At 41.5% G+C, this 22,500-nt stretch overlaps 1 protein-coding gene across 2 annotated transcripts in view; it reads left to right on the top strand.

Annotated features, from left to right (window-relative positions):
* Positions 1 to 21,672, top strand: part of LOC139338834 (guanine nucleotide exchange factor VAV3-like) — a 49,574-nt gene extending 27,902 nt beyond the window's left edge. The window contains exons 20-28 of one of the 2 annotated variants that reach the window (XM_070974111.1): positions 1,639 to 1,769; positions 4,975 to 5,040; positions 5,288 to 5,322; positions 5,473 to 5,589; positions 11,214 to 11,301; positions 11,794 to 11,923; positions 17,833 to 17,886; positions 19,627 to 19,775; positions 20,482 to 21,672. In XM_070974111.1, coding sequence (XP_070830212.1) covers positions 1,639 to 1,769; positions 4,975 to 5,040; positions 5,288 to 5,322; positions 5,473 to 5,589; positions 11,214 to 11,301; positions 11,794 to 11,923; positions 17,833 to 17,886; positions 19,627 to 19,775; positions 20,482 to 20,523 — 812 coding nt within the window. In that variant the 3' untranslated portion in view covers positions 20,524 to 21,672. The remainder of the gene's footprint in view (positions 1 to 1,638; positions 1,770 to 4,974; positions 5,041 to 5,287; positions 5,323 to 5,472; positions 5,590 to 11,213; positions 11,302 to 11,793; positions 11,924 to 17,832; positions 17,887 to 19,626; positions 19,776 to 20,481) is intronic. The other variant, XM_070974112.1, reaches the window with a different exon arrangement.
* Positions 21,673 to 22,500: the final 828 nt, after the last annotated feature.

The raw sequence follows: 22,500 nt of genomic DNA, 5'->3' as shown, positions 1-22,500 counted from the left end.
CAAAGCACAAAAAAAATCCCTTTTCTTACCACATGCCGCGATGCCTAAACCCAAGCCAGCATTGAGATGAATTGGAGTGGGTGGAATCATTATGAAGACGGCGGCAGGAGAAATACAGGCAGAAAAGCACTTCCAGCAGTCTATATGCCTCCGCTTCAATCGCTGAGCTCTGCCTTTGTGATAAATCAATTTCCATAAGGGGCTTTATGAGCAAGACATCTGTGCTTATTGTTCTTATTAAAAACATGAATGTGAGATATTCCATTCATCTGAGGTCACTGTCAGCTAATAGTTTCCCCAGGCTGGGTTGCAGGGGAGCCGTGGCTGGAAGGGAGATGTGTCTGAGGGGGCTAGATGTGTGAGTCTGGGGAGAGTAAGTGGCTGTGTCTTTTAAGTTGGCAGGGGTGTTTAGTCTTAGCCTTAGCCGGATGCTCCTGGCTGTATTTGTCTGCCACGCTGAGGAAAGATTGGAGCTGCACCATACAGGAATCGAAAAGATGAATTTCCTGCGAGAGTAAATTGCTGCTTTTTAGGATGGTGCCATTCTGGTGGTTTAGACCTCAATCAAAGAGACTGTCAGGACGGCCACATTTATGTACCTTGTACTGAAACCTTTAGGATAGTGACAGAAAGGGAATTTACTTTGTTGACATGATTAGTGCAAGAAATACAAATAATTAATGCAACAAGAAAAAAGTTTTAACCCATCTCTGGTGGTATCTAGTCATGCACACAGCTTTTATTTGTCCATGTTTTGACATATCTGCCTCTGAGATTTTCTGCTGTCAACCCAATACAATGGAGATGTGACAATGGAGAATTGTGTTTGTTTGGCTCATAGTTAAAAAAAAAACCCCAATAAAATAGTAACCTAAAGGTCCCATATTGGTCTACGTGCTATATCAATCCTGCGAAAGTTGCGTAATCTAGTGAGAAATGCTCACAGCCTGTATTCAGAAACTGTGCCTTTAAATGAGTCGTCAGGACTTGAGGTGACAGTGACCAATCAGGGCAGACTGGGCTTTTCAGGAACTCCTTGCTTTCACGTGCCTCGCTTTTTATGTGCAAAATGAAAGTGTGCATAAAACAGGTGGATGGAAACCCACCGAGCAAACTGGTCATAATGAGAGATGCAACACACTTGAGACCTTAAATCAGCGAACGCATTTAAATGTGACTTTTAGGAAGAAAAGCAAATTTTGTTTGCTTTTCTTCCTAAAAGTCACATTTTGTCAGAAAATGCATCAGAATATATTGTTGCATTCGAATCACACATTTAGCTCTGCCAGTACCTCTGCCTACGCTTCACCTGAGTCAATATTCATTTTGATTGATCAAATATATTAACATGCAGCGTCTGTCTGCAGGTCTAGCAAAAAGTATTTGAGCTTCACATTTTAGTCTGAGTCTAAGCAACAAATGCCTTCTATTTTTTCATAGATCTCATCTTTTTGTTAGTTCATTTTCAGAAAGTCATTCATGGTCACAGTATTTTTAATCTATTACCCAGACTTGAGGATTAATCAATCAGGCTGCACCAGGTATTACTGCTTTTGCACTGCTGCATATTCCCCTGTATAAGACTCAATGATAAATGTCTAACAAAGCATAAATGCATCTGTATTCCCTGTCTGCTAGGTTTACCCAGGATGGTTGTGATCAGAGACTACAGTGGCATCCCTTATCCCCACTGTGGGCCCCCACTAAGCATTCATGCGGGGGATGTCATTGAACTGATGTTTGCCGACCTGCACAGCTCCTGGTGGCAGGTGCGTGTCACTCAGCTCATCCTCGTTTTATCTCAACATCTGTGACTCTATGAAAAAATAACATGTTATGGCTCACCGGGTTGGCTCGGCACACGCAATGTCTTTGCAGTGTCATCGGTTTGAATCCGCGCTGCATGTCATCTCCTCTCTCTTTCCTGCTGGTTGTCCCACTATCTGACAGAGAAAAAAAAGCTTTCAAAAACATATGAAAGGGGTGACATCCACAATTTGTCTCCCTTTGGCCATTATTGTTTATATATGGTATTGTGGTTGTTTATCACATGCTGTGTCAGGTGAGCCATAAATATGACAATATGATGAGTTCAACGCCAATTAGAAGTATCAGTGAAAGATCTGTATGAACTCCACAGAAGCCCAGTTAAATTACACTGGGTTGTCTGTCCTTTCACTCCTCAGATTAAATAATAGCCTACATCAGATGATCTAACCAATTAGTGGCTTCAGTTGATTAATTGAGTGCCACAGTGAGACAATAAAACAGCACACACTTCAGCCTCTGGAGGATGTTTTAATGGTAGTGCACAACCTCATGTACAGGCGCATTTAGCAACCATCTCACGAGGTCAGCCAACGGTTGACAGCGTTTGACCTTATCTATTTTTGAAAGGATGGCGATTTATCTGGGGTCTTCCAGCAGCCTCCCTAGCTGTTTCTCACTCTGCTTTACGGCAGCATTAAAGCCTCATCCTCCTTCTGGTGCTGCTCCAATCAGACTGCGGTCTTTGCCAAAGGCACGGCTGGGAGTTGGCTGTTAGCCTGATTTCCTATGCTCCGTGTTTCTCTCTGTTGTGACAGAGCACAAGGTGGAGGGTGAGGGCACGAATGCCAGGAGACTTCTTGTAAGCCGATTGGACGGCTAGCATACCACAGACCTGATGGCACTGCATTGTTTGCTGCCATGGTAACCACGCACACTGGGAGTAGATAATTAAATGAGTTAAATGACAATACGCATTTGTGTGTACTCCTGTCCTGTGCATAGTGGTACTCTAACAAGGCTGCTATCCTGTTTCCATATTGTCTGCATTATGTGTTTTATCAGTGCACATAAGAGGATTGACAAACTGCAGATTTCTGAAGCAGAGAAGGCAGAGAGCTAAAGAGGCAGTGAAGTGAAGAAAAAGGGGATGTGAGGGGAAAATACCCTATCTACAAACCCATTTTTGTCCATTATAAAAAGAGTTTTTAAGAGAATTAACCTCTGTTTGATTAATTACAGCCCATAGTTCATGGGAATGAAATGCATCACCACTTTGCTAGCTATCTGTCTCTCTGTTTACTATTTTTATATTTAATGAATCCACAACTGAATACATTTAAACATGTGATTAAAACGTAGCCTAGCTTTAGCGCACCAAATCACATGAACTCCATTCGAGTTAGAAGCAGAGATGGAAGTTACTGATGATCTGTTAAGCTAGTTATCTTTTAGCTTAGTTGTTCTTCTCTCCCTCATGATTGGGTTGCTGCTACAGCCTCATTTAGCTTTGTGGAATAATAAACTAAACATAAGATGTTGGTTCATTAAAGTGGATCTTTTCAATATAACAGCTAGGAAAAGAATAAGTAAAAAATCTTAATGTTAGCTTTAGCGGATAGCCGTGGCTAACTCACCGGTTAGCTTTTGCTTGATGCAGCTTGCCAGTCTAGTTGTCTCTCAGTCTGTCCAGTTTGGCTTGATATTTAGCTCTGTTTTGGAGTCTTGACAGAAATTGCTCATTTCTAAAGCATAATAGATGGTTAGACAAAAATGTGAGATTCCAGTTAGCCTATTGTGCTTTTTGTGGGTCAGTGAAACTGTATGAGCCGTGATCAAAATGCTGACTGATTATGGTTTGGAGTGCTACTTTTCCCAAGATTCACATTTCTACTAAAATTCTGCAGAGGGCGTCAATGCTCGTCAACAGTTGGTGGCAGTCGTGAGCTTTAACATGTGGCATGCAGTAGTAAAAGAGGAGAAGATTAAGAAGACTGCAATCTGGTATAAACAATGCAAGTTACAAAGCGTACAAAATGAGGCTTTGCAAGTGTTTCCAACAAGTTTGTTAAGTCTTACGGTCACACACAATGCTTTTTGGTTAGAAACCCTGAATCTAAACAAAACCGTGTTTGTTTACAATGAAAACTCCACAGGGTACCTTTAATCTCCAGCATCCCTGGTGGCGCCAGAGGATGGAATTACAGAACATTGAGAATTCATATCCCCTGTTAGCCAGGAGGCAATTATCCCCCATCCCACTGGCAGAACAATACAATCAATCACTGTAATTTCATTTGATCCTTTGGCTGCTGCCTGTTTATGCCAACAGAGTAATAAGTTTAATCTTTATCATACGCTTATCAAAGGCATAACAAATAGAGAGGGGCTCTCAAAAAACCTTTGATGAAATGTTATTACACAGAATGAATCATAGAGATGGGTAAAGATTCGCTTTCCAATCTAGTTACTGCCGGGGCTTGCACGGTCCCAAAAAGCATTTCATACCCTAATAAAGAGGAGTGAGGAGGAAAGCATAAACAGGGCAGGAAGCTGAATCAAGAGCTCCACATACCCTCAACACTCACTGTCTTCTCAGATTGACTCAATGGACTTCAAATTGACCTCAAACTCAGAACTGGAAACTCAAATTGTCTGGAGATTAATGCTGATGTATGTGCTTATTACTGTCTATAAGATAATGTAAATGCTCGAGAATGAAGGTAAAAAAAATATACTGAGCATCTAAGCAGCAGCAAGACTGTATCAAAATTAATTTGTTGAACCAATTTAGTTTATTTTGGCAGAGAAAAAAAACAATGTCTACAATATGTTTGTTGAAGGAATTAATGACTTTCATCTAAAACTTGTGTTTGCTTGAGGCGGGTTAGCTAAAATGCAATTGTTAGTCTTTAGTGCGAGCCAGAGAGCTCACGCTGTATGGGTATTCAAAGACCAGAATAAGATCCATTATTTAGTGTTAAACGAGGCACTTGTTTTGATGCAGTACAAATCTAACTGCCGGCAGAGTTTGAACCATAATTAACTTGGGCTGCAAATTAGATGCACTGCTTGTTGTGTGCTAATTGCTGAGGATTTATTGAAGCGAGTGTGGGAGGGGAAGAGAAAAGGAAGAGAGAGGGAGAGAGAGACGTGTAGTTGCTCCCAGACATATATAATGCGATTAACAGCCAGTTGCCATTGCAGGGCAAAATTCTGGCGACAAGCAAGATTGGCTTCTTTCCAAGTGATGCTGTGAGACCTTGCCCATGTGTAAGTGTGCATATTTTTCGTAATCAATAAGACACATTTAGTGTGATTATAATGCATTCAGTGGATAATGGCTACTATTGATGTGTTAGCGAAGGAATGTAGTGCTTTTCAACTGCACTTTTTCGCCGTAGAAGACTGATTTTAGCCATTAGATGTGGCTTGAATATCACATTACCACAAATGACCTCCACCCCTCTGTATTGACTCCATTAAGACACAAAATAACCACATTTCTTTTCTGTGCCAGGTTCCAAAACCTGTCGATTACTCTGCCCAGCTCTGGTAAGTGATGAAAACAAACGACTGCAGATTGCTAACAATAACCACAAGTCATTCTTACTCTGTTTCATTGATTGTATTGACTGTCCTCATCCTCATGTTCAGAGTGATTGATTGCAGTGTAAGTGCAGTAGTTGTTCACGGTTTGTTCAGGTTTGCCGGGCCTATGGAGAGATACCAGGCTGAGTTGGAGCTCCTGGAACGGGAAAACAGCACTTATCTTGTTCGACACAGGAGTAAGGAGTGCACTGAATATGCCATCAGTATAAAGTAAGTGACAGGATGGTTTGTTTTCCATTTATTTCCTTTCTAAATCTCCTGCAGTTTTCGCGCACTACAGTTTACCGAGAACGGTGGAGTAAACAAGACGCATGCAGTCAGCAGCAGTCTTGTGGGCAGGAACACCTTGTTGTGAGAAGTGAGTGGCAAGAATCGTTCAAGCTAACAAAATGCCCACATGCAAATAACAGCTCTGTACGACAATGGTGCAGTATTTGAAAACAGCTCATCAAATGTTGAAGTGGATGGGCTCCAACAGAAGGACATCATACTGCGTTCCTCTCATGTGAATGACAAACAAGAAGTTATGGTGGCTACGTAATTATCAACAGCCACAGCTGAAGAATGGGAAAAGTTGGCAGACTGATGAATCACAGTTGATGCTGAAATGCAGATGGCGGGGGACAGAATTTAATTTAAAGGGTTGTTTCAGCCAAGTTGCAAAAAAATGCATTTTCTCACTCACCTCGTGGTGTCAAACAAATTGTTTTGGCGAGGTTTTCAGTTATCTGTCTCAGAGCTCTGAAAACAAATAGAAGAAGTACCAAACCCAGAGTTAACTTTCACCATAAATAAACATTAACGGATTATAGACAGTGGTAGGCTTTAAAATGTAATCTCTCGCATTACACATTACTTGTTCATTTGAAAGTAATAAGTTACTTTTACATTATTTTCACCAAAATAATGACAGAAGTACAACTAGGATTATATTTAGCCATATATCTTGGTTCGTAATGATAATGCTATCGCTAACATAGCCTTGGCATAACCTGGTCTCTGTGGCAGTGGTTGAAGCAGGATGTTGCCATAACGTTAGCCATCACATTAGCTAATTCAGTAAAAGCTGGGATTCTTTGTGTGGGATAAACCTGAACTGAGACTTAACTTATTTGTAGCTGCTTTTAAATCTAGTTTTTATTACTTTTTTGTTCATCACCTTTGCAGTGGGAATTGTGCACAAGGTCGCTAACACTGACCTCAGCTGTTGCTAAATTTTAGCTGAGGTTGCAGGTGAAGACATGTAAACACCTGAAAAGAGACTATATGCAGTAAGCGTCACACAGCCTGCTGTGTGTATTTCAAGTATTTTACCACTGTTTGTGAGACAAGTGTTCAGAAGGTGAAAAACATCACCATTTAATCATTGACAAGAAAGAATACAAAAGAAATAAAGAAAACAGTGAATCAGCCATTGTGCATGGACACAGATTGCCTCCACCATTCAATACGGCTCTTGAAAAACTATTTCCATGTACTGTTTGGAGTGCATCATTCTCAGAACTCGCTGATTTCATTGGAACTAGAAGAAATAGTCCCTATGAATACTTTTGAAAACTGAGGTCAGTTTCTGTTTCTGGAGAGAGATGCTTGTGTTTATGTGAGTTTTTAATGCCCCCTGCATAATACAGTACATTCAATTCTGCCTCAATTATACAGGTTGAAAAAAATGTATAAATAAAAATCTATATTTCTTAACTTTGGCCAAGAAAACCCAAACTTGGAGAATGTTTTCCTGTGTCAATGGTCCAGGCTTCATTTTAACCCAAAGTTGCATCACTGTTGCTGTTAATTTTAGTTTACTCTGTTGGTCGGAGCCCATACATCTCAGCTGAATGCGGCAGGGGGAAAAGGTGGAATTGGATGATCTATTTTACCATGTTTCTATTGTCTGTCTCCTCTGCGCAGACATATGTTCAAGGCGAGCCTGATAGCTTTGCATCATACTATTTGCTGCTCTTTGGCTATCAGTCTTAGAAATGTATTTCAAAAGAAAGCAAGCAACGCACTTGAATTGTAGATAAAGCATCCATTCCTTTAGGCCTTAATAAATGGCTGCTTTATCTGCAAGTTGAGTGCCTCGGTATCCCTCTTTTGAAATACAACACTGTCCATTTCACCAGCGAATATCTTTCAGGCTACATCAAAGCTTGTTCAGTCCTTTAAAAAAAGAAAGGACTGTCGAGTCCTCCTGACCTGGCATGACGGCTCCGAGAGATTATAACGATTGAGGGTGCACTCTGAAATAGTGTTTGGATGGTAAGACTATTTAGCCAGTGACACACCATTCCAGCCCATTTGGTTTGGTGGACTCATACCGTCCCTCATTCAAAGCTTTGATGTGCAGGGCCGATTTCTGAATACTCCAATCCTAATTGCCTGTCTTACTGCTTAAGATCATTATCGGGATGGCCGTTTGAGATAATGGAGGTTTATACAGAGAGCTGCAACTAATCAGCTGGAACTGTCTAATGTCAGACATGAGTCGTCAGTTTGTGCGCGTGCGGTTGACGGTTGTGTGTATATACGCAGCCATCGGAGCCTATAGGAGGACAGAAATGCTCAGCCTTCACCAAACAGGGCCTGTCTGTCTCTGTGTATTATGCACCATATAACTCAACACACATCAATAATGTATTACTCACCATATATTCATAATGTATCAGTGAATTTGCAACATGACCATATTCTTCTCATCCTTTACACACTGCATTGGGAAATTTACATTGTGGATCCATCTCCATTGTAAATTTCACATCACCGTATGGGACACATGCAATATAGAGAACTGTGCTTGCGATTGACTTCACAGGACATTCCCATTTCAAGGTTAACCCACTTACTTTTCAACAAGGTACTTAGCCTGAGCTATGACTCTCACATGACATGATTATTTAATGACTTAATTATTAAATCAGGCCTATAGCAAAGTATGCTCTCAAGTACTCTGCAGTGTGTTCATTGTCATACAGTTTTCTATCTTGGATTAAGTGAACCTGCTAAATGACGTCTTGAAAGAAAAGGGATGCTTGGTAAACAAATTAGGATCTAAAAAAAATCCCCAGAATCACCTGCAATAATTATTTAAAACCAAATCTAAAATGCACATTTAACATGTTACAGCTTGAGTAATATAAAGCATTTTTCTACCTATTGTTGATTACAGCCAGAGGTTGCAAACAGTCTAAACAGGAAAGAAAACTATTGTGTCAACTGATGCATATAGTGAGTTACATTGAGGATCAGATTTCTTTTTTATGGGTAGGGTTAGGGTTTAATTTTTTATTTATGCCTGCATTGCATTGTCAGCATGCACACTCAATCTGATTAATTTCTGAGACTGATGGACACTATTATCCCACACTGCTTTTCACAGAGGAGCTGCTCACACCTTGAAAACTTAAAAAACAGCACCCATTTTTACACAGCAGGAAACCACAAATGTAATTAATAATAACAAGGGCTACACTCCATTTAGCTAATTTCAGAGCCCTGCCGCTGTGTGAGCTGGCTTAGTCGTACACTTAAAGGGAACAAAGCTGATGTTAACGTTATTAATTACAGCTGTGCTGTTCCTGCTACGAGTCAAACTGCTTGCTGTGAAAAAGCCCCGTTACACACCAAAAGCATCACAGAAAACAAACAAAAATGCGGCAAATCTTGAAATTCATTTTTGCTTTGTTGCTGCCTGTCGGCATACTTCCTGTATCAGTTTCTGTTGGCGCAGAAAAGTAATTCTTTAGTAGTTTAGGAGAATGAACACAGCACAGTCCACAGAACTAGTGACTAGCATTGAAGTGGAAGTCTAGCCTGCATTTACACTTAGGGAAAACGCACGTTTTCATGCGGTTGGGTCTCGTTTACACACAAACATAGTTTTTTTCATGGAAAACGATCATTTTTAAAAACTCCTGCCAAGTTGGAGATTTATGAAAATGTTGTTTATGTGTTGGAGCGTAAACAGGGTTAAACAGCATTTTAGCATCCGAAACGTCACAACATGCGACTGAAAATACTTAACGTCATGTGAGCGACCTTGTTTACACTCACGCCCATAGTTTTGGCATAGTTATGATGGCGCTCGTGTTACGTGTGAACAGGAAGAGCCTGGGCCCAGTTGCAGAGTCGTAACAAAAAAACGATGAACACAAAATCACCTTCACAGGGAAAACTCATTCAAAGTAAAAGAAACCAAAAAACACCACTACGGGAAAAGTAGCAAACCAGGCAAAAACACAAAAACACCACAAGGGCGATAACTCACTCAAGAGGCAAAAATAACTAAAAGTGTCTAGAAGCAAACGCACTAGGAAGCTACACAGCAAACACAAAACACCGGAGACACAAGGAGAGAGAGACAGGTGATCACGACAGGAGCGAGACGAGTATGGCGAGAGCAGAGAGAATAGTCTGGCACAGGAGTCAAACTGGAGCTGGCTTAAGAAGCCGGTTGATTAGCCAATGAGGCGCAGGTGTGTCTAATGAAGCTCGTACCTGAGGAGATCAGACCCGCCTCTCTCTCTCGCGCTCCGCCTGCTGACAGAGAGGGAGGAAAGAAAAACACCGTTAGACCTAGGAGAGAAAACACCGGAGCCAAATCATAACAGCTCGACGGCGTATTTATCCGGGTTCATGTAAACAACAACATTTTTGAAAATGATGTTGTGTGCACGATGTTATTTTTGAAAACGGAGGGGCTAAAATATCTGTTTTCCAAAATACCCTGCTACGTGTAAAGGTAGGCTTAGTCGTACACTTAAAGGGAACAAAGCTGTTGTTAATGTTATTAATTACAGCTGTGCTGTTCCTGCTATGAGTCAAACTGCTTGCTCTGAAAAAGCCTTGTTCATCACAGGAAACAAACAAATATGTAGCAAATCTTCAAATTCATTTTTGCTTTGTTGCTGCCTGTCGGCATACTTCCTGTATCAGTTTCTGTTGGTGCAGAAAAGTAATTCTTTAGTAGTTTAGGAGAGTGAACACAGCACAGTCCACAGAACTAGTGACTAGTGTGGAAGTGGAAGTGTTTCTGGGCTGTGAGTAGTTCTCCACACCTGACGCTAATCAGTCAATCACTTCTAGGTGGGTGGAACAAAAGCCAGTAAACTTGGATTTAGATGATAAATGAGACTAATTTTGGGGGCTTTCCTTCATTTCTTTTGTGGGGGATTTTTTTTTAATTTTTTTGAATACTTTAAGTTTGGCTTTAAACTGTTTGATTTACAAGATGAATGGACTGTTTCCACACAAAAAACACACACTATCAAGACAGTTCATAAGGGTTTTATTGGGTCAGACAGCACTTCAAAGTCAGATTATCCTCATCAGAATACACATCAGGGGTTCCCGTACTGGGGTTTGTGCGTGAGAGAAATCTGACATGTCATGAAATGATGAAAGGGAAAAAAACACTTTTCTGTTTGAAAATCATGTTTCTTGTGAAATTTCTGTGACTTTTCTGTAATTTCTTGTTTTTTTGTGAAATAGTAGATAAGTTCAGCTCTAAATGCATCCAAAAATATTTCTTTTTATGAAACCATCTGAGGAGGAAAGCCTCTGTTTCCTAAAACTGCTCACAACTCGTGTCCACTTTGAGGCACTACCTCTGATGAGGGGTCACGAGTAGACTCTTCTTCATTTTAGGAGTTGATAAGCCAGTGAATGAGTAGATCTCGCATGGTAAATCTGATCAGAGTGAATTGCATCTGATTTTCTTGGCGTGGTAACCGACAGTCGTCTCAGGCAGACCTCCGTGATGGTTCACCATAGAGACGGGGTTGATGTGGAAGCATGTATAGTTGATTAGCAGCCCGTGTCTCATTGATCCTCCCCAGATTCAACGATAAAGTCAAGCACATTAAGATTCTGACTAAGGATGGCTGCTTTTACATCGCTGAGAGCCGGCTGTTCAAGACGGTGCTGGTAAGGTTTTAACTTTGTATGGATTTTTGTATCCTATGAAGCACTGTAGCTTTAATGAGTGTAATCATTTTGACATTACATTACTTTTGCAGCACTCCCTTGAGATAAACCCCTGCATGCAAATGGAAATGTTTTATTTTGTACAGTGATAAAAATATGGCTCCTAGTGGTTTATTTCTATATTTGTGCTTGCACTCACAAAGCCACAGAGGCATGTTGTTAGCAGCTTCCTGTGGTATTCCACGGCAGTCACTACTATTAGCTTGTTTACAGAACTTGAAATATGCAGATATAGTGGTTACTTGCTTTGCTCAGGAACACTTCTTCAGTACTGCTTACTGTTGTATTGTCAAGATCAAACTGGCAGCTCCTCCGTAACAACCACATGTGTTTGCTTTCATTTCTATACATTAGCACACAATACCATCGAGATTCACTGTGGCTTATCATTGTTAAGGGTGTGTTTTGTTTTATTGGGCTTGTTTTACACAGGACTTGGTGGAATACTACAAGCAATACTCTCTGAAGGAGGGGTTCAGCAGTCTTGACACCACTCTGCAGGTCCCCTATAGGGAATTTTCCAATGGAAACATGCCTACGGCCATTACCAAGGCTGGCAGTGGTGAGTCTGCTTCACAATCATCCAGGTTCCCTGACTGAGATCTGTCTGACAGGTGGAAATGCTGCCATTCAGATCAGATCTTGAAGTCAAAAATAATGGTTGAAAGTTATTCTGAGCATTTGTTTTGACCTGTTTGGGGTACCGGAGGAGTGGGTTTTGCTTCAACAGTCCAGTTTAGATAAAGCGAGGCGGGTTGTCTTGCAAAGCCTCTCTACAAGAGCAAAACAGTCAATGTCTATTTCCCAGGTCATCAAATAGAAATAACAGAACAGGCTGTCTATCCCACTCGCTATGTTTTGTTATTACAAGCGGCTAATGTACTGCATGCCCTCACCTCGAAGAACTGTGGAAAAATGTCCCAGCTTACATTACAAAATCATGCTGACAGAGCATTTGCTTGGTTATTAGACACTCAAGTTAAAACTGTGTCTTGATACCTGAGGCAGGCCTGTCTTTGACGTGCGAAACATGCTAGAAATATTTAGTACAGCATAATGAGCCAACACGATTCCCTACAGAACGGCGCAGGGCGGAAGACAGCAGCAGTTTTCCTTGCTAGATAAGCCTCTTCAGTCTTGCTTGTTTCATCCTTTTTGCCAGCTTAATGAAGTCAAACTGAACATTTGACCACATGTGTTGTACACAGGACCTCATGTCTTATGATACGGGATCTAGATCTTGATCAGGGAGTGTCGATATGAAATGTTTGCTGTTGTGTTCACTAAACAGCAAATGGTGCCTATGCTTAGTTCAATGATGCAACATGACAGGATCAAACCATTGTGGTTTAAGCTGGCTCCACAGTAACTCTGTGACAATGACTTTTTAGTGTTTTTGTGTCCTAATATGTTCCAGTTTTAATTTTTTCAAGATGCCATTGATTGTAATCTATCATGTCTCTATTTATTCACGCTTAGTGATGAACTCGAAAGGCTGTTGAAACTCACACCATCAAATGATGCGTTACTGTCAGTGTACGTTCAGCCTCAATTAAGCTGTAGTTTTTCTGGAGCTGTTTCACACAGTCTTCGTCAGCAGATGGAGTTTGCACAGCTGTCATAGATTTGTAGGTGTCAGAGAATTTCCATTTTTTCTTTACATGTGATTTAACCAGTACTGACCTTCTGTGTGGTTATTTTATGTTATCTGATTGATGTAATGCATATTGTGGTAGCCCTTATCTATCTGGGTCAAACTAACATTAAATGTTATATGAGTAAAATGTGATAAGCTTTCACAGGGTCAGAATAAAACATGCACTCAGTATTGTATAGCTGAAGGCCCATCCCGTGAGAGGCTAAGTAGCATCTTTGATTCCAACCTGCCCACACTAACAGGCATGAATAAATGCATTCCTGTGCTTACCTTAAACAAGTCCAGTCACTGCGTCATAACTGGCCCTCAGAGACAGAAGCAGATGCCCGCTCACTCTCTGCAAGCATGCAAAGTAGAAAGGGGTCTTGAGGAAGAAGAGGCAGGGGGAGGAAGGGAGAGAGATTTAATGTAGGGAGAGCAGGAAGAAGAAGAAGAAGAAGAAGAAGAAGAAGAAGAAGAAGAAGAAGAAGAAGAAGAAAGGCATGAAGAGGTGGGATTGGCAAAATGGCTGAGCAAAAGAGGAGAGGAGAGCAGAGACATTGACGTGAGGACGAGTGAGAGAGATGGGAGAGACTAAAGAAAAGGGAAGAGGTATCGATTGAGGGGAAAAAAACAAACAAACATCCCCTTCAGGATATGGTCATTTTTAGGTTTTTCTGGTGTTGTTAAGTAGCCTAAAACTAAAGACTTAAAGATGAGAAGATTGCTGCATTTATGTAAAACTGTTTATGCTATCTTAGCTTAGCATAAAGACTGGAAACAGGGGGAATCGGCTAGCATGGTTCTGCACCTCAAAAGTTAGGATAAAATATCTCATTGTAGTGTAAAAACCAAATTTTTTTTATCAAGTAACAATATATATCATGGTATAGTAATGTTAATGTAAATTAAACTGAGAAATGGTTTAAAATAATCATACCGTACCATACTTCATCACATTTGATTACTTTTATTTATTCTGAGCTACAATCTGTAACGTCATCAACATGTCCACTCGCTCTGTAGCAGGGTAGCAGTGCCTACACTGTGAATGACAGTGTGTAAATACAGCTTCAGGGATAGCTCCTGCAGTGGAAATAGTATTGCCAAATCTCTACCGGTGGACACATTTCTACTGTTGCACCGTATGTGCCGTCACACTGCCCAACCCTTGTTCCAAACAAGCAACAAGAAGGTTGCTGCTCCAGACCAAAAAATGGGACATCAGTCAATCTGGGAAAGGAAACAAATGTGTATTTCAAAAAATGTTGAACTATTCCTTTAAAAATGCAGCAAACTGTACAGATTACATTTACAACCTCCAGATGTGATCTGTCTGATGCAATCATACTCTACGTTTGCACTCTGAATTGATGTGTTTTTCCTTACCCAGATAAGATATCCAGATGCAGATGGCATGCTAATACCAAGTGGAAATGGGTTAAAAGAGAGACTCAGGTACAAAGGGACGATATGGGGTAAGAGTGATGGAGGTAGAACAAAAGACAAAAGAGGGAGTGACAGAGACAGTGAGTGAAGGAAATAGAAAGGAGCCTCGGCAGCTCACCAGGCTTGGCGGAGAGGTCCCAGTTAGGGCCCAATGCCCCAGGCAAGCACCAGGAGCCTGCTACTCCAAACGTCATACTCCGCACGCTGCTCAGCTCTGAGATGGCTTCACAATTTTCCTGACAGGACATGACATTTCACTTGGGCTGGCAGCGGAGAAAACTGTGTGACAGCCGCCTGCTGACATGCTCCTGGGGGATACCCCTGGTCCAACTGAGGGACTGCTCCTGTTTCCACATAAATTGGGAAAAGTTTGCAAATATGATCTGATGTAAAAGAGCAGAAAGCAGCTGGAGGTAAACTGTCGTAACTTAAAGAGAGATGTACGTGAAAACAACCACAGCCGCTGCAACAGCAGCTGAGGCAAACAGATGAACGCTGGAACAAAGTCAAAGTTAGCCCTTTGTGTCTGTTCGGATGTGAAATTTTGCTACATCCTTGTCCCTCTGCCTCTTTTGGAAGCGTCGGTCTCCCAGCGCATCAGGCTTCAAAGCGCTCTGCAAGAGGCATGTTTGTGCATCGCTGCCATTCAACGCGCTTCCTTCTGTGAGAAAGCCTTGACAGACCTGCCGTTGCCTCAGTGCATTCTGGGATAGATTATTATTGCCTTAAGTCGTCCACCCCCATAGACAGACTTAGTGTGGGCACCGCGTTCTGTCTGGTAAACAGCCTCCGTGGAAAGACAGATGTCATGCCAAAACCAAAAAAAAACACACACAAAATGGTTTGGATCTCAAAACAGACACCTCATAGCAAAGAAAACAGAATGCAAGTCTGAGTAAACAATCACAAGATGAAGAACTGCTGAAAAACCATCAGTAATTTGTTTGGAAAAACCCCAGCAAGCATCTTTAATTAAGTCTGACTGAATGCTTTTCGCCTGTGAATGTTAGGACTGGGAAATAATTAAAAATATCTTTTATTGTCTGTCAGGCGGATCATTGTTGTATTTTTGTTATCACTGTTATATACAATTCTATTATCTTAATGATTGTAAGTGAATATTATTCAAAATGAGAATTTATCAGAGGAATATTGAAAACATTACAGCATATATTTGGCATATATAGTTTGATCTAACCTCTATCAACTTCAAGTATCAAATGCTAATGCTAGTTTATGCTTGTATGAACAGCACGTGTACAGTATATTTATACATGTACGCATACAATATGTGCCTGTTTATGCAGTGTATACTGCATCCTGCAGGTGTATGTGTAGTTGTTAGTGTGCACACTGGCCAGACAAACAGTTGACACATATTGGCCTGCATTTACTTATCTCTGTGGGGGAGAGGAAGAAGGCACGGCACCATATTGTTGTGATGACAGGAGGTGGTTTTCTCAGTGTGAGGGTCTGCTGGCTCAGATGGGATTTCATGTGGGAGCAGAGGTTGTTGGCTCTGCAGCATCGATTCCCAGCCGTTGCCTTGTCAGGGAGCCGTGCTGTGCCCAGACGTATACTTCCACCCATGCTGCTGCTTTGGCTCACCTGGTCTGGAGCACATAAGGTTGTTTTTGCTGATTATTATGCAGTACGACCTGTGGAAGGTTGTAGGAGCTATACTACATGGCAAACGTATGTAGACAGCTGAACACCTGATCTTTACACCCATGTGATTCTTGAACATATCTTTCAAAAAACATGGGCAACAACACAGTATGCTGCTACAATGGTCTCAACTCATCTGGGAAAGCTGTCCACAAGATTTTGAAGCCTGGCTGCAGGGATTTGCTCCCATTCAGCCACAAGAGCGTCAGTGAGGATCGAAAACAGTGGCGTGTTAACACAACACAAGGGGTTGTTGCTTCAGGTACTGGTGGGATAATTTATGTTTAATTCAGGAATTCCAGTTTGAGTAACATATCATTGAGTCTGAAGGACTTTCAGAAGCAAAAACACAGTTTGCATTACAAAGTAGAAGTTGTCACAGGTCCAGGCTTGAAATGTACTACCCGGAACCGACCTGGACCTGTCTATTATTTGAAAGTTGGGACCTGGACCCATATCGAAATGAGAGGTCGGACCCACACTTGGCCAGGGAGACAGAACCCAGATTGACACGGATTTTACGTCTGATTGTTACGAACAAGTTAACGTTAATTTACCCGTCAAGACGAAAGTTTGTGTCTGACCAAATGCGATGTTAGTAGCCTTCTCCCCTGGGCCTGGCCGTGATGCATCCTCCTTGCCAAGAGAGTTGGTAAAATACATCCAGATTTTCGGTTGTCCTCTCTCACTGATAAAAACAGCATAGCTGATCCACTCATTATTTCAGCTTAAAAGTCCGCTTGCCGTCATGGTGATGGATGACAAACGCGGCTTGTGTTGATTCAGTTTTGCAGTTTTGTTGCATCTTGCATAATGAAGATAACTGTGGCTGTTTGCCCTTTTCAACTATAATAAGGAGTGCTTGTTTGTTGCCACAGCTGCTTTTGTTAGCATTGCTGATTTGCTCTCAGACGAGTCTGTTGTGGTTTTTTCACCTAATTTTCCGGCTGCGCCTTCTCATCCTATTGTTACAATGTTGCGAGTTAAAATTTAAACGTGCACCCACGTGCATGCACACACACAGCACTTCCTTCATGATCAGTGCTGTCCGATCACAGTCGGGTTTTTCTCTGATCCACTTGGACATTACACATAATGTTTAACAGACTCACGGCTTGTGGTGAAAGAAGGGACCCTACCTTGACGTGAATGTCCATATAAAACCACCCGAACCAGTACGGGTCCCAGGTTGGGCTTTGGGTCTGCAGGTTTGGGTGGACCCATGAACCAGTAATGTGTGCTGCATCCAGAGGTGTTGGACAGGCCTGAGGTCAGCGCTCTGTGCAGGCCACTTAAATTTTTTTGCACCAAACTCAGGAAAACCGTTTCTTCTTCTATGGCCCTGGCTTTGTGCAGGGGGACATAGTCATGTTGGGACAAGAAAGGACCCTATTCAAATGTGAATGTAGATGTCCACATACTTTTGGACATGTGTCCGTTAGTTACTTAGTACCCACCTTCTTTTGGTTAATATTAGATACAAATCATGTGTATCTACCCGTCCTTGCTTTTTGCTTGTTCTTTGACTTTGCCAACTTTTCCATTCTCTCTCTCTCTCTCTCTCTCTCTCTCTCTCTCTCTCTCTCTCTCTCTCTCTCTCTCTCCTTTACCGTCTCTCACACTCTCCTTCTGTCAAACTTGTGTTTACTTTGCTTATGTTCTCTCTTTGCTCCCACTACGGCCTGAACCTCCCCATCACTCACCCCGTTTCTCTGTAGTTCCTCCTGGCGGCTGCAGCTTTGTTCCTCCCTCTTCCTCGCCTTTCTGGTCAGGTACAGGTACAACTTTTCTACCCTCTTTGTCTCTCTCTTGCTGTATGTGCACATTTCCAGGTTTCCAAAGACGAACTGTCTTGTTTTTCCTGTGTCTGTCAAATAATATAGTCTAATAATGCCTCTTTTTACGTCATACTGCACAAAACGTATGAGTTGCAATGTGAGAAAAAACATTCATGTCAGCCATCTGTGATTTAACATCGGAAATATTGTGAATTTCTGACAGCTGTGATATCTCCCTCTTGGCAAAAATAACTGCAGAATTATCAGCAAATGATGGCCAAGAGCTGCCAAGCCACCATTACTGGCATTTACATTGTGCTAAAATTCAACAATGACATTATCAAATCAGCTAATTAAAAGGGGACATACAGTTTTGTTTGTATGGCTTCTCTTTTTAATGAACCACAGCAAATATTTAACACAATAAAAATGTTAATTGAGGTTTAATATACATTTTTTAGGTGTGACTACAAGGCTAGAAATAGCATTTTGGAATAATAAGTACATGCTCCCAAGTCGGAATAGCGGGAGGTTTTCCCATTCTTCTCATTCTGCCGACGTGGCATGAATACAGCACAATAGTCTGTGCCTGCCTTTGTGTGCGCTTCCTATGTGCATGAGCATACATATGCATGCATGCGTGTGTGGGCTTGAGCGTCTGTGTTGGCATGATGTGCTTGTGTGTGCATTAGGGAGTAGATGTACTCCTTTCATCCAGCATATCTTCCCAGTCGTGTCACCTGTATTTCGACAGATAAGGTAAACAAACCTATGCACACCTGTGTTCATGTGTGATATGAGGCCTGACCTGCATGTGTAGGAATAACCTTGTATAACCTGAAGTGTTGATGCAATACATGAGCTGTGTTGAAGGTTAACTTTTAATAATATCAACAAATGACTTGTGTGCTTGGAACTGTCAAGCTGGGCAGCTGTATATACAGTGTTTCTCCTCTCTCACTTGTGAACAAGATTTATTCTCTCATCTGTGTCTCTGCAGTTTTGCTTTTACACCTCGTATGACTCAGGCTCAAGAGACAAGGCTCTTTGCTACCTTATCATCCTCACAGTACAACCATAGTCATTTGAGTGAGGATAATACCAGTGAGAAATGTGTTTCCTACCATTGTAAACCTCATGGAAACTACTCACAAATACTTGATTAAAGAAATAGAATAATATACCATTGTAAATTAAAGGTAGATAATTTGCCCTCTCATTGCTCTTGTAGTCCCAAAATGCTTATTAGTATTAAAGTCAGTTACTGTAACAACATCCTGACTGAAGGTCCTGCATTGTTTGGAGTGGACCTTGAGTTAATGTTTTTCTTGTCAGTTTGAGATAAAGTAAAAAATCAGTCACCAAGCATCCTTGCCTTTACAAGTGCTCCCAAGATGACAAACGTAAGAGTTAAGAGGATAACTTTTAGAAATTATTTCAAATGTAGAGGAAAAAGTGACGTCAAGAGGCTGATGCAGGTGATAAATTTTCTAAACGCTGAATGACTGGGTGCTACAGATCAGACTGTGCAGAAGGAGAATGGGTTTTTTCATTTCAAAGTTAGTGAGTATTTAATTTTTAAAAATAGTTAGGTTGCACTACCCTGAGGGAACATCTGTTGATGATTTAGATTCTGGTTAAACTGTTCTATGGAGCGTGACTCTCTGATTTTGCAAATTACAAGTGACGGTTCTTGGTGGAGTTCTTGAATACAACAAGATCTTTTTGTCTCAGTGTTTTCTCCCAGGGTGGTGGGTATAGCCGTGGCTCGCTATGACTTCTGCTCCAGAGACACACGAGAGCTCTCCCTGCTGCAGGGAGACATCATCAAGATCTACACCAAGATGTCCAATGGGTGGTGGAAAGGAGAGGTCGACGGCAGGGTAGGTCTGCTGTCAGGTCCTGTTGCCATGATGAATTTCTCTTCACATTTTATTTAATCTTTACACATCTATCGTGCATATTCATATTATTACACATCCAATTGATTGGACAGGTCCCTCTTGAGTATCATACATCATAATTGCTGTAATGTGGCCTAAAATTCGGCTGTTAATTAAGTTGAGTAGTCAATGTCTACCCTGTCAGTCATCTTGGCGGTTTAATCGTCCGAGCAGAGTTTCAGTTGATGTATTGACCTAAATAATCTACAAATATTTTGGTGTTTAAACCAATTAAAATACAGTCAATACAATATGCACACATATTTGAGTGCCTGGGTGGTGGGGTAAAAGAATCGTGCAACATAATTGAGAGCCGTTGGTGGTGGGAAGCCAGTGAGGGATCATATTTGGTTGGCAGTGGTACCTGCATGGAGGGTTGGTCTTTGCAGGGAGGGAAGGGATAGTGTGAAACTCCCTGTGTGCATCATTATTCAACCTCAGTGAAGATCCTCAAGGCTTGCATCATGTGTAGGCCAGGCCATGAGTAAGAGATGAGGTAACATTGACTGCAGTGTGAGGACGAGTCACCATTCAAAATTGGGAGAAAGAGGGGAAACAAAAGGTATACAAAAAAATATGTTTCCTGTTTAATATGCGTGCAGTTGAGTGCTGTTGCCTGAATTATACCCTATTTTCTGCTTCTCAGGTGGGCTGGTTTCCGTCTACCTACGTGGAAGAGGAGGACTGACTGCTCTGTATGAATGACATCTTTTCAGCGTCCATTCAAAGCTTACCACCTCCAGTGAGCGCCACGCTGCTCAGCCACTCTCTGTGCCCTGCAAGTCAGATCTCTTTGATAAAACCCAGAGACTTGGACTGAAGAGGAAGCGGCAGTGCCGTCAAAAACCTTCTCTTGCCCTCTGACAGACTCACAAACAGAGCAGATGTCAAATCACAGATTCCAGGAGCGTCACGCCATATCTCGCCCCTCTGTGGCCCTGTCTGCCCCCATGGCCTGCTGGGAGGTGCATGTGCTGTGCCCAGATAACCCTCCCCCCTCCTTTCCTGCTCACCTTGTCTTATTATTGATGACTCCATTGGCTTGTGTGAGACTTGCCGTCACTGTCATCATGTTTCAATACCAGGAAGGCTCAGCCACCGAACTGGAACACAGGTCCTGTTGATGGTGCACCGCCCAGGTACTCCACCACATTGACATGCGGGAGCTGAGGAACTGCGACTGTTGGAACACTATAGCCCTCTTGGTTGTTTGGACTTTTGTGTTTAACTTCCTGTATAAGACCCATTTTATTTTTCTAATTTTCAGTGACTTATATAAACAGTGTGATATTTAAATGCAATCGTTGATTTGCAGTTTTACACCGTTTGAAAAGAGGATGAAAAGATTTCAGCACCGCAGCGTGAAGGACTGATCCGTCATCCACGTCATGTGTTTGCAGTCTATTATGACTATTAGTCTTGCAGAGCGAGAAGCGATTCGGCCATATCGTGGCAAGGGACCACATGTGGAGAAAAAGCAGTTGATCATGTGGTTGTGGAAGGGGTTGAACTGCACAGCTGAAGTAACAATGTCTCTAAGCTTTCCTCCTCTGTTATCATTTCTTTTAAATCGTTGTTTATTTGAATCACCACCTCAACTTTAAGTACCATCTTGTGGCATTGGATTAGTGCTAAAATTTCAAAATGAGTTTCACTGTTCCTGTCCAAATGTAAAGCAATAGTTCAACATTATGGGAAATTCCAATTGACAGCACTCTCATATCAATTTGCTCAATATTATCTTAGCTTATCATCAGGACTGGAATCAGTGAGAAACAGCTAGCCTGGCCTTCCTTAAAGCTCACTAATTCACATGATATATGTTGTTTAATTCGTGAAAAAAAAAAAAAAAAAGTAATTCTACAAGCAACAATTTGGTTTTATGAGGAGGCTCAGACTCAGCCAGGCTAGCTGTCTGCCCCATTTTCCAGTCTGTGTGCTAAGCTAACTGCCTGCTGGCTGTAGTTTCATATTTAGTGGACAAACTTGAAAGTGCTGTCAATCTTCTGACTGACTCTTGTCAAGGAAGCCAGTAATTGTATTCCCCAAAATGTTGATTTGAACCAAAAGTGACTGGAGTCACGGCCAGACCCATGAGAGTGAATACGGTGAATCATTTAAAGGAAGAGGGAACACACACTGGGATAATGTTTCACAATGTTAACGGCACTAAAGGAAAAAAAAAAAAGATATCCAGATCTCATGTTTGGCTTCAGACATGTCAAGTCATCAAAGAGAAAAAATATGCACAAAAGGAATTATAAAGTCAAATAAGTCTGAAAAGTGCATGTGTTGTAGGTCTGTACTTCACTGTGAGCTCCTTCATCTTTTGATCATTCACTGTGGAAACCGGAGAGCCATTTTACATTCCACAGATTTTGTGTTTACCTCAACTCTTTTTGGTTTCAGAATGAATGATTCAAGGGTGATGTAACAGCTGTTCACTGTAGAGCAAGGTAGCACAAGGGCGTTAAGTGATGCTGTTTTCCTTCAAACGTTAACATCCCGCTAACCATGTGTGTGACATCAATATTTAATAAAAGAATACTCTTTGAATTGTATTTCTGAAATTTGATAGGCTATTTTCCCCCTCTTCAGACAAATGTTACATCGCAGGAACAAAGCCTTTGCAGTTGCATCACAAATCACAGTCGTGTCTGACGCG

Source organism: Chaetodon trifascialis, chromosome 11, assembly GCF_039877785.1.
Source record: "Chaetodon trifascialis isolate fChaTrf1 chromosome 11, fChaTrf1.hap1, whole genome shotgun sequence".
Taxonomy (NCBI): domain Eukaryota; kingdom Metazoa; phylum Chordata; class Actinopteri; order Chaetodontiformes; family Chaetodontidae; genus Chaetodon; species Chaetodon trifascialis.
This window is presented reverse-complemented; position numbering and strand designations above follow the sequence as displayed.